The 16,580-nt window shown below is 36.2% G+C and overlaps 1 protein-coding gene across 2 annotated transcripts in view; it reads right to left on the bottom strand.

Moving 5' to 3' along the window:
* KDM4C (lysine demethylase 4C) overlaps positions 1 to 16,580 on the bottom strand; it is a 389,700-nt gene that overhangs the window by 121,080 nt on the left and 252,040 nt on the right. For both annotated transcript variants that reach the window (XM_070496076.1, XM_070496077.1), the window contains 3 exons: positions 11,702 to 11,883; positions 9,666 to 9,879; positions 7,721 to 7,797 (listed from right to left, as the gene is read on the bottom strand). In XM_070496076.1, the coding sequence (XP_070352177.1) occupies positions 7,721 to 7,797; positions 9,666 to 9,879; positions 11,702 to 11,883 (473 nt within the window). The remainder of the gene's footprint in view (positions 1 to 7,720; positions 7,798 to 9,665; positions 9,880 to 11,701; positions 11,884 to 16,580) is intronic.

The raw sequence follows: 16,580 nt of genomic DNA, 5'->3' as shown, positions 1-16,580 counted from the left end.
CTTTAGCAAGAACGAAGCCTTTCTTTTTCTACCAGTTTTACTACATACGTGGACTAAAGGCTGACAGCCTCTCAGGCTGAAACCTCTCATCATCTGGCCTTGACGGTATCCCATGGAATAAAAATATACAGAGTAAAACACATCACAGGGAGCAGCAGTGCCACCACGACCCCTCAAGGCCATAAGTCAATCTGATCTAAAAATCAATGGCTCTGATCTACAAAGCCACTTTAGAGCTCTTCGTAAATGAAAAACGTCACTGCTGTGGTCACTGGGGACACTGGATTCAGGAGATTATCCAGTTCTGGGAAAGTCCTCCAGGCAGAAACTAGAGTAAATATGAAAGGGTAAAGAAACTGCTCTACTCAACCACCCACTAACGCTAATTATTCTATGTTACATAGATAACCAATTATACTAGAAATTAGTGTGGCTTTATTTTCAGTGTGAACTAACAAAAATGATTCAAAAGCACCGCTCAGAATTAGGCCAGTTGTTCAGCCTTCTTCCCAAACTAAAAATGAGTAACCAGGTGTAGGGGCCCTGGGAATCTGGGGGCCTGCGTGCTGCCTCAGTTGGGCTCTCTTACCACGTAGTGGGGGGCCTGAGCAAAGGATTTACTCTCTCAAACCCCTGGGCCGGTATCTGTGAAACGAGATTTCTGATATAGAAGAATCCTTTAGTCTTTATCACTATTAAATTTTACGGAAGCGAGGAAAATTCTATCCCTGCTACTTATATTAGTTTATATTTAAATCAGTAGTTATTCTGAATTTCTGTGTCAAAAGTTAAAAAATGAAATTTTACTTTTTTTTTAAATAGAAGACTTCCAAGAGTCAAATGATGGGCAAGTTCTAGCATTTATTATAAGTACTACTACTTTTATTTGGGGAGTTGAAGAAGAGATATAAAGATTGTGTTATGGGCTAAGGGTGACATAATGTTCAACCACACAAATTTTCTTTAATAATCTCCACCCTAAGAGAACTGCTACTTTAGATAGACAGCGATACCTCCAGATTCAATAGAGTGTAGTTAGCGTGGCTTCATAACAAATGTACCTCCATCTACAGGACCCAGCCTCAATGCAATGTGGGAGACAAAAGACTCTCCTAATATACCATCTCCCTCCATTATTAAAGTAAATATTAGAGTTCCAGGGGCGGGGTCTCCATAGTTCCCAAAGATGTCGAGTTACCAGTATTTGGAGAAGATTGATCATTTTTACCCGAGACTTGAGAGTTGAGAGTTAAGACTAGGGTACATTCCAAAGATCAGGAGTTCACATAAATATGCTCCAACAAAAGAATTAGATTCTTTAGTTGACAAGCTCTAGCAACACCATGGGATTGGAGTTTTGTAAAGGCCACTACCTAATGAACTTCTGCTATTTAACTGTGAGACTATGATTTATGCAGAGAAAAGACTTGATTTTCGTTCAGAAGCCAAAAAATAGCTACGTGCAGCCTTGGAGAGCATGAATGGCAATGACCTCAACCCAGGCTGTAGATGCCACCCATTCACAATCAAGCAAGAAAAAATAAAGAGACACCAAAATGTTTATTTTTAATCATTGCAATTGCATATTCTAATCTTTGTAAGAAGAAAGGAAATGCTAATTCCAAATGAACATCAAAGTATAGCTTGCTCATATCTAACTGTTACTCCATTTTTAAAAACAAATAAGCAAAATAAAGGGCACAGTGAACAAATGCACAGCCAACATGAAAACCTATTTCATGTTTGGGTTTTGATTTCTTAAAACCACTTAGGGAAAAAAACACAATATTATGCTTGTTATACATATACAATACAACTTTATTATCCTATAGAGTACAATAAATACTCTTCAACTGATAATGTGTACAATTACCAAGTTTATGCACTTCATTATACAGAATGAAAATTCTAACCTATAAACTGTTTTTTTAATTTTTCATTACAAAATCTACTTTTTCATAACATGGAATTATTCATCCAAAAATATAATATATAGCTGGTGTTTTTACACATATCACTTTCAAATGAAAATATTCAAACAAATTCTCCTGAATTAAGTGTAATGGGATATATTGAAATAAAAAGGAATTTACAGGATAATGCATATTGCCATACATTCCCAAACAGCAGGTAGATAAACTCATAGTAAGGCCTTGAAGTCACTTTTTAAAGTTTCCTTTAGCTCATGAAAACTACACTAATCCAGCCAATAATTACCAGTGTCACTTCTATTCCTATACTTTCTGTTACTCATCACCCCTGACCAGGTTAAGAAGTGCATAAATAAATTTAGTTTTCTTGAAGGTCCCCAACTCTTAAGGAAAACTAATTAAAACAAAATGGAAATACAAAGCAACGCAGAATCAAGGGATTTTAGGGTCAGAAAGTCTAGGGACCTTAGATACACATCTCTGGTTGAACTTCTCATTATAGTCCTGTGCCACATAACAAGGTTTCAGTCAATGACAGACCACATATACGACAACGGTCTCATAAGATTAGCACCATATAGCCTAAATGTGTAGTAGACTACCCCATCTAGCTTTGTGTAGGCATACTCTATGATGTTCACATAATGATGAAATTGCCTAACGATGCATTTCTCAGAACGTGTCCTTGTCATTAAGTGATGGATGACTGTACACTGCTTTTAAATCTTCCTTTAATTTAGACTTTGTTTAGATTATAAGTATGGGAGCTACTGCGTCTACCCTGCCCACCCCCCAAGAATGCTATAAGGTAATAAAAAAGCTTCCTAGCAAGACATAGCACAAATGATACTTTATCTGAAAATTTTCAGACTGACAATGAAAAACTACAGCACAGGCTTAATGCTGCCATGGGCGGAAGACTGGCAACTCATGATTTGTCAGAGTCATAAATCTGAGTATGATGTGACTTCCCCTGTTACCAATGTTCACATGCAGTTTTCCCTCCTATTTATGGCATTAAAACAAACATCTTACAGCTCCCCCCTCCTGAAAAGTCCCTGAAGAAATATCCAAATTTCTTGGAAAGAAACCACCACCAAAGAACTCCATTATCCCTACATTTGAAAAAGAGAAAATCTTATCCATATTCCTTTTTAACCTCTTTAATCTGATTATATTTATTTATTCTTTAGAATTCTACATTATAAATTCTTCAGAAGATATTATAGAAAATCCCTCTATTTTTAATTAGCATACTACCTCTTAGTACTCTTCATAGTGTTAGGCACATGGTAGAAGTAAGTATTCAGGTTACCAGTCCATTGCAGACATTTAACTAACATTTCCCTCAATCATTAGAAGTGTAGTCCCAAAGCAGAGTTCAGGTATTTCACAGAAATACTCAGACTCGAAAAAATATATTTTTCAATGTAGGGATAAAAAAGAAAATAGTGGTGAAAACCCTGAAAGAAAGCAATACAAATTCTGCATTTTTACAGTGAGAATATTAGCATTATATTTTTAATTAGAAGTAACTTGTAGTCATTATACCATGGAAATCAATAAACAGATTAGACACAAACTATAGTAATTTAGGTCAAAAGTGATTTGATTCACATTAAGAATCAAAATAACAAGAAACACATGCTAGAATCAGAGTATCGACATTCTACACCTAAAAACAGAACTTGGTAACACTGGGATGTGCTCTAAAGTGATACTATAGTGAAGGAGTAAAAACTACTCCAAAATGAATTATATAGTCACAAAAGGGTTGAAAACAAACAGAGCTGACAATAAAATAATCTACTAAAGTTGGATTATAAGGCATAAACTCAAACACAGCTTTCAGAGAGTTGTGTCTATTTATCTGAGCAGCACCGAAACAGGACAAATAGGCAAAGCAATGATATTTAGTTAGAATGATGGGGTATACAACCTGAACCTCGGAGCAGACAGGTATTTGGGGGGTTCTTTGACTATTTCATCTCATTTTGTTTGAATTTAAGCATAGAGCCAGGATGCTAGAACCCAAGTTAGGGCATAATCCAAAATTTCTAACTAATCTCTTCTTCCAACACATGCAGCTGAAGCTGCAATACAGCTTCTTGTTCCTTATTTTAATTGACATGAATGGATAAAGAAAAGAAATGGTAGCAAAATGAAACATAGTGAGGACTAAATGAAAATTTTGGAAAAGGTGAGAGCACTGAAGATCACAGATAAAGGTCCGGCCCACATCACTGTGAACGCGATCTTCCTACTTTATGCTCTACTAGTTCAGAAATGACCCGACACTACACCAGCTGATAGGGGTGCTACAGAGAGGAAGGAGACAAAGTTCTGGGTTCCAGTTGCTTAAAAACTAGCAGGGCAGTTGGGTCCAGAGTGATGCCCACTCTTTAGAACCGGTAGATAAAAAGACAGCTGGTCTGTGAGCACTGCTCCCCATACATCCTCAGCTTTGCTCTCTACACATATCCCCAGGTACCTTGCCCAGGTTAAAGTTAACAAAACGAACTACCTTCGAATATATGAATGCACTTAATTATTCATCGTCTGGGATTGGATGATGTAATCTCTAGGATACCTTTGCTGCCAAAATTTAAATTATTGACGCTTAACTCTATGATATAGCTACTATTATAGTTGCCCTTTTTTTTTTCCAGCTTTATTGAAATATAATAGACATACAACACTGTGTAAGTTTAAGGTGTATAACATGATGATTGGATATATGTATATATTGAGAAATGATTACCACAATAAGGTTAGTTAACCATCTATCACCTCACATAGTTACGTGTGTGTGTGTCTGTGTATCTGTATGTTTCTGTTGTGTGTGGTGAGAACTTTAAAGATCTGCTCTCTTAGCAACTTTCAACTTTCAGTAACTTTGTTAACTATACTCACCATGCTGTATATTAGATCCTCAGAATGTATTTATCTTATAACTGAAAATTTATATCCTTTGACCATCTTTACCCATTTCCTCTACTCCTCCTACCCCTGGCAACCACCAATCTACTCTCTGTTTCAATGAATTAGGTTTTTTTTAAGATTCCACAAATAAGTAAGAACATACAGTATTTTTCTTTCTCTATCTGACTTATTTCAGTTAGCATAATACCCTCAAGGTTAATCCAATGTTATTACAAATGGCAGGATTTCCTTCTTTTTTTATGGCTGAATATAGTATTCCATTTTGCGTGTGTGTGTGTGTGTATACAGACACATATATATACACTCATATATACCACATTTTCTTTATCCATTCATCCATCTGTGGATTCTCTTTTTAAAAAGAATCTTTAAAAAATAGACCCAGTACATGTGCAATTCTCACACATACCTTATGAATATGAACACAAGGTATTTCAGGCTACCCTCTCCTTATCCTCAAGATTTTCAAAGTACTCATCATAAAAGGAAACAGAATTAACTAGAACGATCACATTTGTTGTATAAACATATATTCTAAGTAAAATATGCTATTGGAGTCTTTTGCATTCATGATGAATAAGTTTTACCTTCACAAAGTATGTTTAAAAAGAAAATCCCAAGAAACAATTAAGAATTAGAGCTAGTGAAGTACAAGCCAGCAATGAAATATCATGTGACCTCGCCTGCACTGTTAGATTTCCACTAGCTCCTCTAGAGCCTCCTTATTTAAGAGGAGATCGATCTAAGCTTCCTCTGGAATCTAAAGCTGACAATATGAGACTGATTCCTGAAGAAGTCAAGTGTTAAAGATACTTTTAAAATGCAATCATTCCAGCCACAAAAGCCAAAAAAACAAACTTAAGTGTTTAGTAAAAGTGTTTAGTAAAAATTAATATTGCAACACTCACTGCCACACTAAATAAGGGTGTTAAAGCCAGAGTACCAATATTACCAGTTACTTCTCTGCAAAACTTAAACTGCAATTCAATTATTTCTCAGGAGAAAAATTTAGGAATAGAGCCTCATAGACAAAGTTTACTCAAAATGGATAAATTGAAAAAACAATTGGTTCACTGAATTCGGATCATTTCCAATTAGAAATAAGAAATTATGTGGGTTTACAAAATCATTGTAAAGTTGTATTCAAGAGTTCCCATTCCTATTGCAAATTGGAAGAGATTTACATGGTATAAATATTAAAATACAAAAGGCATACGGCATCTTCAAGACTGCGAGGCGTTAAGATTAATAGAAATGCTTTAAATCAATTCCAAAGAGTGATTAATCTAAGTATTTCCTTCTTAAGACATGCTAAAGGAAAACAGCAAAATCGATCAGAAGCAGCCTTAGAATCACTGGGTGGCCTGGGCCTGGCTCTGCCATGCAAAGGGCAATGGTACCTTGGATAACAGGAATGCTCAGTGTGCGAGCACAGGAGCCAAGCAGTAACTGTGGATGGAACAGAGAACTCTTCATGCCTTGGTGAACTGGATTAGAATATCTCTAATTTCTAAACCTACACTTCAGGGTGAATGAGAGGACATCACTGATCAAACTGATTCCACAAGGCTTTACTTTGGCTCATACAATAGGAAGACAACTTGCATGGTAAACAAGGGCTGAATATATTTATTATAGGAGGACTTTGATTGATTTAAAGATACTCTATATTTACATCGTTTTTCTTAACATAATGATCACACCAAAGGAAGTACCAAAATGTTTTCTGGACCCACTAATGAAAAGACTTACGTTGAAGATATTACCTCTAACATCAAATACATAAGATCATTTGGACAATAAAGAGTGACCATATTTTCCCCTGTTTTCTCCTCACTACCCAAAGTGAATGCCAGCAATAAAATCATTGGAAACAACATCCTCACGGATGCCTTTAATTTATAGTCACCATATGTCTATTTCAACACTGAGAGCTAAACATTCATAATCATGACATAAATTTTCATCATGCAAGGCATTTTCCTTACATTGTCCTTCAGATTTTCAAGTTTGGTTGAAAGGAAATTTAATTCATTGTCATTAGAGATGATTGAGGAATAAAGGAAATGTTACCATTATAATCAAAATCACCAAGCTGAGCATCTGCTCTGAGACCAAGAGTGAGGGAGACAGTGTTGAGATCTGACAGATCCTCATTTTCAAGAATATTCTCATACCTCTTGAAAAGAATTTTTAAGAAAAATTAAGGTAGCACATAATTAAATGGAAAAATGAGTGACAGAGTAAATTAATGAACGGAACTCAACGCTTGGGTGTAAGCTAGTTTCAACAGTCTTCAGGAAAAACAATTTAGATGAAGAGGAATCTGTGTCCCCCACATCAGGGATCATTGTTGTTAAAGGTTCTGTCTCAAGTTCACAGCAATGTTTGGCGTAGAGCAGACACTAACATTTGTTGAAGTATGAACATATGGATGAATAAATGGGGGAAGACCTCATGCTAGTTGAATAATTGTGAATCAGCATGGTTTCCTCAGGGGTTAGTGAGGATCCCCACCTTGACTGTTACTTAGAATACTTATTTTCAAGAATTGCAAAATAGAGCTAGGCAGGAAAATGAACTAATATTTTGGACCTGCTCTGACAATGGCAGTCTCTGTAGGTTCCTGAGTAGAGGAGTGACACCTAGAACTTTATTGACTATTTCTATGATGGATACAGAGCCACCATGTAGGATGATTTAGAAAGAGAAGACTAAAAATACAGATAAGTGTGGAACTGCACACAAAAGCATGTATACAATCTTACCTTACCACTGGATTTAAATGTGTCCACAGTAGATGGAGAGACAAGAGGGGTTAATAGATACTAAAATAAGCCACTTACTGCTGACCACGCATTTCTTTTGCACCGGGCACACAGCCATCCATCACAGATCTCATGAGAAGGGATACCATAACAACCTATAAAATAATCGAATGGATCCATGAATTAGGTCTTTTGCATTATGACAATACTACATATCTTAGCACTGAATAATAAAATCAGAACAACTGCCTACCATACCATTTCTGATTCTTAGAACAAAACATAAGCAAGGCTGTCTCAAAGATACTTTCAATTCTCATGCCTCATAGCTAATAGGATGGCAGTCCCAGGAAATATGAGTGTGTGAGTCTTAATAGTTAGTAATACTCAGAATAGTTACCATAGAGAATACTGATGATAATTCTTAAATAGACAATAATAAAATTTCCACACTGTCAGGTCTGGTCCGTTACTCATGCAAAACATATTTCAAAATAAGTTGCAATTCTTGAAGCGAAGTTTAGAAAAGTTTTACAATAAAACAATAAACTAACTTTGACAGAATATTTTTTAAATTAATGTTATTTAAAATTACATTTCAAAAAGTATGTTTAATTAGCTTTAATTTCAGTGACAGGGACAAAGGATGCACAATTCATGGTTAGTGATGAAGGGATGTCTGTGATTCTACTTGTCTTTTCAGTACATGCCTGACTCAAAATACCTATGTGAGAGGACAGCTGTGGATGCAAATAATATATGGAGCAATCATAGGGTACCAATAAACACGTGTTACTCTGACTTCCTGAAATACGAGGGTTTGGAAAGACTTAAATGAATAATTTTTAATATCAAAGTTCTATAACATTTGAGATGGGAAGAGAAAAATAACAGAAATTTTATCACCCAAAGAAAAGCCTATCATAGTTAACCAAGACCATAAAATGTTTTCAAGCACATGTTTATGAAATATTATGGCTGAATTGCATAGCTAGTGCATTTAGGAATCAAGATTAAATCCTAATTTTTTTTTGAAAAGGTGCTTTGCCTCTTATATACGTATAATAATGCAGGGTGAATATATATGTGTGTGTGTGTGTGTGTTACAAATCGATATAAATACAACAAGAAGGTTGCTATGATTATATCTCAAGCAGATTACATTCAAATCCCTTGGGGAAGCTGATAGTACCAAATTAATAATTACATGATAGACAGTGAGGCTATTTCAAACCTAATACAAGACTAGCATTGCTCTGGGGTAAATACAGAAGGTAATACCTATACGGTAAACCATTCATCCTACACTGACAGAGATACACCATACATAAGTATGTTAACAGAACATGTGATTTCATAACATTTTGAATATTAAAATGCTTTAAAATAGAGTTTCAATATATAATAGATCCATTTTACACACTTTAGAGGATTTACATGGAAAGTCAACTAAAAAAATGTATTTATCACTTATGCAATTATGTAAAAATACCAAACTGAGACAGGTATGGAGCCTAACCATCTCATCCTGGGGGAAACAACTGTTCCCCCTTAAAAGTCTTTGGAGATCCCCCTACCTTTACAAAGAATAAAACTTTAACTCAGTAATCAAATTTAACAATAATTTCCAAAATCACCAAAGGAATATTCATTTCTCTTTAAGAAATCACAAAGAAAAATAGTCATGAATCAACACCAGACATTAAAACTGTTTCTATAAACTATACTTGAAATAAGTAAAATTCAAGCATGTGAAAAGAGCCCCGCAATGACCACATGTCTGGACCCCCAAACAAGCAAATGAACAAACAGACTTGCCCTCCACTGATATTGCTTAAAACTGGATTAAAAAAGGATGATTATAGCTACTCATACATTCATTAGAAGAAACGTGAGACAGAATCATCTAACCATTAAGAATGCCAAGAGTTCAATGTGATAGATTTGACAGGTTACAAAGAGGAGAAATAAGGGCTCTGTGAAGCACTGAAAAGCCAGCGATCGAGGAATGAGATTCATTTACTTGCATGAACCCGTACGCAGCACTTTGCACAGGAAATCAGAAGACTTGTTCCATCCTCTTCCAGGAAGGCATTAGGTGGAGAATATTCTATATTTTCTTCACTATAAATAAAACACATCTCTGGAATGAGGGGCTTAGTCTTTCCACCCGAAGTAACCACTTCGTCTAATTTTGTCTCCCATCTAGAATCATTTTCTTCATTGCTGCTATCTGGCTGAAAAACACAATATTTCCACGTGAGTGAAAAACACAGACAAGAGCTCATCATTTGTTCTGCTCACTCAAATCCACTGACAGCTGTTCCCCCCACTAACTTCCAGCTTCCACTCTTCTGCTTGTTCTCCTTGCCCCAACTATCAGCTTTTTATCACTGCTCCTCCTCAGGCTCATACAGAAGCTAAGCTGTAGGAACAAGACGATATTCCATATGTCTGCTGGCACGAGAAGGGGATAAGCTACTAAAACTATGTGCTTACATAAAGAGTTCATGGAAAACATCAATTCTGATGGTTTTCAGGGGTTTTTTTCACTTCTTTATTTGCACCAGGTTGACAGACCTGGTTTCATTTCCTGAAGAATATTACCTGGTAGCACCTGAAGGAGTGTTTCCAAAGATCTCAGTTTTAATCTGGGCAAGAGTATTTAGAGAGTTTTTGAAGGTTTTGCTTCACCACAAAGTTTTAAAACAGCAAGACAAAAAGATCTAGTAAATGGAACTAAATAAGAAAGGATAATGTGTGAAACAAAATTATCACCTCTCACCAAAATATATGAAAAACGTTTAGTGTTTATTTGAAATTCTAATTAATGAACCAGGAGCTTCTATTAATAAATTTCCCCAAATTTTACAATTTTAGTTGGAATTTTTTTAATTATTGGGGAAATAGGCAGATTATGATAGAGAAATAAGAATCAATAAAAAGTTAAGTTTTTCCAAGAAAAAACAGAAATTTAATGACTAAAAAGGAAAACAAAAATAATGTTTGTCACTCATCAGTGCCACATTCAAAGATGAGTAAACTACTTCCTCTACTTACAAAGGTCTGGAAATGTGGCAAATCACATATTTTCATGTTCTGAAACGTCTGAACAGAATAGCACTTAACTTACATGCGACTCTAAGAAAGGTGTGGTCTTGAAAAAAGTATTTCTGATTCTCTTAGTGAAAATACAACACAAAACACAATGTTCATATCAAAATACTTTATAATATACAGTCATGTGCTGCATAATGATGTTTCTGTCAATGATGGACCGTATGTGTGACGGTGGTCCCATAAGATTAGTACCATATAGTGAAGGTGTGTAGTAGGCTATACCATCTAGGTTTGTGTAAGTATGCTCTGATGTTTGCATAACAACAAAATCGCCTAACGATGCATTTCTCAGAACATATCCCTGTTGTTAAGCAACACGTGATGGCACAATATCTTAAAATGGATCAAGTAATTCCATCCTTACTAGATTCCCAAAGATCATTTTGTCTATCTTAATGCTGGAGAATGTGGCCATCAGTGAGTTGTTATTAGTAAAACATATTTGGAATAATATTTGAAAACAACATCTTGCACAGCTGCCTGATGAGGGTGAACTGAACAATTTAGTTTCTATTGAGTCTTTTGCATGTTCTACATGGGAAGATGAAGAAAGAGTTTAAACGTGGGCCCAGAGCTTGACATTTGTATTACTGAGAGTGATATTTTCAAACATAAAATAGAGACTAGGTCTAAGTTCTCTCTGCAAGCTTCTATCACGTTTAAGCTTTAAGTTAGGTGTTTCTTGGTGAAAGAAAGATTGCAATTGCCCCTTGACTGAAATAAACCAAGATATTTAAAAACAATAAAAGACTGCCAGAGAAATATCTCTAAAGCAGCACATAGAAATTCTGTTTGCTGTTTTATGATGGCCCTAGCTACATAAGTATTAATGTCTTCCTTTTCGTGATTACTTTCCAATGATTCACCTATGTTTTGAGTCATACAGAAAGTGCAGCAGTGAAAGGAAACCTTGACAGCAACCCTCTCCGCCCTCATTACCTTGTAGTACGGCATGAGGAGAGCACAGATGGCGCAGTGGGGCTCCATTCTGGCCACGGCTGCATTGTACTCTTGTTCAGCCGCAAAGTTTGGGGACTTTGTCTGCCAAAGGTGGACCAGCGGCTTCGCCCAAGACTCCGTTTCTTCCACTTCCTCCTCAATTGATGGAACCTCAAGCAATTCTTAAAAGAGAGGGCATGAAAACACACTGAGCATGAGACCCAGGGGAAAACAATAACCCTGGTTTATAAAAGAAGCAAACAGTCCAGAGTTTGTGATATTAATGTCAGACAGGAAACGTATTCTATCTTTTAAATACATTCTGAGAGAAATGGAACAAAAGGAGCCTCTTTTTCATCCTCCTCATCCTTCAAGGACTAGATCAGATCTGATGGCCAGAGAACCAGCCTCCTTTTGACACCTTCCCCACCCCTGCCAGGAATAACTAAAGTGCTCCCTCCTTTCAACTTCATTACTTTTGCATTTCTACTGCTACCATAATACCTCCCACAGAAAAACAAGTTTCTATGTCTGATATTATCTTCCCCTATTAGAGGAATTCGCTAGCCCAGTAACTGCCTTACCAATATTTTTAGTTTCCCCACATGGTTCAATAAAGATTTATTAATTGGACTTACTTTAATTAACTTTGGGGTTCAAGAATTCATGACAAACAACATTTACAGAGCACCAATAATGTGGCAAGCAATGTACTGTCATCACATGGATATAAAAGACAATCCCTACATCAAATCTTCTTATTTGTTCGATATAATGCCCCCAGAGGGTCAAATCTCTTAAGCATGTATATCAGTTAACATGAAAAGGGCAGAGATCTACCCCACAAAAATATCAATTTACAAAATTTTATAGAAGGCCAGGAAAATACAGAAAGACATAACAGGTTAAGAGACAAGAATTCCTCGTGCCTACAGCACAGGACAGCATAACAGGGCAGGTGGCAGCAACCACAGCTATATGGAGGACTTATGTCCAGAGCTCTGACACTTTCTAAACCTCCCCACCAGTTGCTTTCACAGTCTTATGAATAAATACCGTGTAGTAATGTCCTCAAGTTCCAAGCACAGGTGTTTCTGTGAACCAGTGTGTTTCAGTCCTTGCCAGTTGGACTTACCAGTTTTAGAAAAAGTCAAAGCAGATTTGCTCAGGGGGAAACACAGAGAGAACTGAATGAGGCTGAAAATATGTCAAAAGACATCGTACACCAACTGAATAAAAGAGAACATTTCTGTTTCCATGTTGGTGGTATTATTATTATTACTATTATTATTATTATTAAGAATGGAAAATGCTTAGTACTCAGGCAGGGGCAGTGTTTGAAAACAAAACAAAAGGTAGGAACTTTTGCCTATATTTGCAGTGAAGTCATCTGACACTAAATGTAAACTGCTTCCACCTCAGTTTCCCTACAATACACAACAGAAGACTTACTGTGAAGACTAAGTGTGACAAAAGACAAGAGTGAAAATTTAACCAGGAACTTGAAATACCAAGAAGTCCTTAACTCGGAGGATAATATCTCCTACACATATACTAAAAATGGGATCTAAACAAAAAGAAATCCTTGGGTTTGAATAGTTGTTGCTACTTACTGGCTCATAATAAATTTATCATATCAATTGCTTTATTCTAAAAGATTGAAGCACAAACAAGACAGATGATGCTCTTATTCCTTTAGTTGGTCATAAGTTAATATGATCAGTTCTCAAAATACTTTACGGATAGAGAAAATACTATTTTATCCTAAAAGCCTAGCAATAATGAAAAAAAAGTAGGGGGCAAGGACAATTCCTGACAATGGAGTGAGAGAACAGGTGGGTATGAGCAAGGCCTATGGCAAGACTTGACCTAGGAAAGCCTGATCCAACGTGAGCTTGTCCTCAAGGCTTCTCAACACCGAGCTGGTAGAGGAGCCTGCTCTACAGCTGTCCTTCCCAAAGATGAGGTCATACGCTGGCCCAAAGAGCATGTATCTTCTGTTTAGATGCTCTCCAGATCATGCAGTGAACACCATAACTACATAATCCTCTAAATTAAAAGCAGCATTTCAGCAACACTGCAGAGCACCAAGTACAGAGACTTGTCTGTCAAGAGACCTAGCTTTAAATTCAAACACTTTGATTCAGAAGGGCTGTGGTTTTGGATATGACAGATTCTCAAATGGTGATAACTCCTTTCTCACCCACTTCAGGGGGGTTTTTTCCTTTTTCATATTAAAATGAAATCGTAAATGTAAAACATCTTTTTAAACTCTAAAGTGCTAAAGTCCTTTGTATATTCTAAAGTGATATATAAATGTATAGATTATTATGTAAAATGCATCTAATCATCTTATTTTCATTTGATCTGTTTGTGAATTCAATGCTGCAATATTTTATAAGGGGGAAAAAGAGACCCCAATTAATCATAAGTATATGATGATTATGATTCAGATTTTAATTTAGCTTTAAAAGTCAAAAATGTTGGCACATTCTTGAAGAGGAATATTTTGTCTTCCTGAAATTTCCTCATCAAATTATTCATCCCTCCTCTATCTCTAAGAACTCTTGTTTACTCTTGAACCACAGCATTGATTAAGCATAGACCAACCCTGGCTACCAGATTTATGAGATTCATATAACTACAAGTCTCAATCCCTTAGTGAACCAAGAATGTTCTGGGGGAAAGGTTCCTTCAGGGTATCTAAATACTGTCATCAACACATAATTCCAAACGGAAACTCTACCTTTTAGCCTCTAAACACCTTCCTCTACTCCTGTTCCTAGTTCCTTTTCAGTGTACCTTCTTCCACTTACTTATTGAACAAGTACTTTCTACCTTACAACATAGAGAAAAGGAAAAATGTTTTTTCCACTGTAGCTTTTAAATGTTTTTTTGGTATCACTATGTCTAGGAATTTCCTCTCTTCCTCCCTTTCTTCAACTACAGTTGACTAACAAACCTCTAAATGTTTCACTGTAATCTCATCAGTATATAATTACCTCACAACATGATGTATTCTGTAACGTCATCAATGAAAACAGACTTCTATAGATTTTTTAAATATCAAATTAGTTCACAAACATCCTCATAAAAGAAGAGGGCAGGGGCAGACATTATTAAACATAAAAAACATGGACATTGTAGGCATTTAATGAATACCAATGTTTCTATTACTATATCTTTTTTTAATCTATCAGCATACCAACAATCAGAACATTGTGCACAGCTCTGGGTCTCATCCTGAATGCCACAGTTTGCTGTAGAGTCAGAAGAGAGTGAAGTAAAGGAAAGATCCCTTGTTATAAACGCATAAAGGTTTGGGAAATCTGTGAAAACGTTATCAGCGTAAAAGTCCCTTCTTTCCCAACTAAATTCTCAATAAGAACAAAAGGAGAGCTAATAGTATAACAGCAGTTCTCAAAGTCAGATCTGTGGACTCCAGGAGACACACAACACATAGCACGGGGTCTCACATTTACAGTGTGGGTGGAGATCTCGGGGGGGGGGGGCAGTTTTGCTTAACAATGCCTTGATGAAGCAAAAAACAAAAGTATCAACTTCATTAGATTTGTGATGAAATGGGAGGTGTGTGCATAAAGTACTTCTGCTGCACACTGAAATTCAGTAGTTATCTTGGGAGAAAAGCACATGTACAATTAGTTGAATCATAAGTTGAATGTGCTGTCTTTTCAGGGAACACCATTTTTACTTGAACGAATGATTAACAAACAAACTATAGTTATTCACTTGGTTGTCTGGCAAGAAATTTCACAAAAGTGAAAAGAAAGCCTGTCATTTTAATAAAAAACTATTGAGAGTATTTGTTAACAATGGTAAATTCAAGCTCATGAGTCAAAGTTAGATTTTGGAAACTTGTATCCACTATTGTGAGCTTGACAGCTTCCAAATAAAGCTGTTTCGGATGGGATAGACAGTGATAACATCAACTGTAATTTTTAAATATTATATAAAGACACCTGTATAACTCAGATCTTTGTTTACAATGCATGATGTTACCAATTCATGCATGCATAAAAGAGTCACTCGAAGTGCAAGACAGACCAATGAATATTTAGCTTAACAGAGTACAAAAAGTTCACTGATGTGATTTCAGATTCCATGTTGCAACTAGTCTTTAAAAAACTACGTTTTGTCAAGTTTTGGTGTAACGTCAAAGAAGAATATCGACAATTATCTGAAAGGGTTATTCAACACTGCACCACTTGCAACCGCGTATCTGGGCACAGCCAGACTTTCCTCATATCCTTCAACCAAAACAACACCATGCAACAGACTGAATTCAGAAGCAGATAGAAGAATCCAATTATTTTTATTAAATCCAATATTAAAGACCTTCACAAAAAACGTACAACAGGGGCCGGCCTGGTGATTTAGCAGTAAATTCTCGCACTCTGCTTCAGCAGCCTGGGGCCCACGGGTTCAGATACGGGGCATGGACCTAGCACCATTCATCAGGCAACACTGTGGTGGCATCCCACACAAAAAAAATAAAGGAAGATTGGCACAGATGTTAACTCAGCAACAATCTTTCTCAAGCAAAAAGGAAGATCGGCAACAGATGTTAGCTCAGGACCAACCTTCCTCACACACACAAAAAAAGTAAAACAATGCCACTCTTCTCTTTATTTTTTATGGCTTTGGAAATTATTATTTCTTATGAAAATATGCATAGCTGTTTATGCACTTATTATTGGTACTTTCAAATGAACTAATATATTTAAAATTGTCCCTGCTTTTCCCTGTTTTAACTTCCAGCAAACAAGAATCAATAAGGTAAACCCATAGGAAGGGAAGGAAAGAGATAAAACTAAATGAAACCTCTTTGGGGTCCTCGAAACGTTCAAGAGCATAAGGA

The sequence above is a fragment of the Equus asinus genome, chromosome 23 (genome assembly GCF_041296235.1).
Source record: "Equus asinus isolate D_3611 breed Donkey chromosome 23, EquAss-T2T_v2, whole genome shotgun sequence".
Classification (NCBI taxonomy): Eukaryota; Metazoa; Chordata; class Mammalia; order Perissodactyla; family Equidae; genus Equus; species Equus asinus.
The sequence above is the reverse complement of the archived record's forward strand: the minus strand, read 5'-3'. Positions and strand labels throughout refer to the sequence as shown.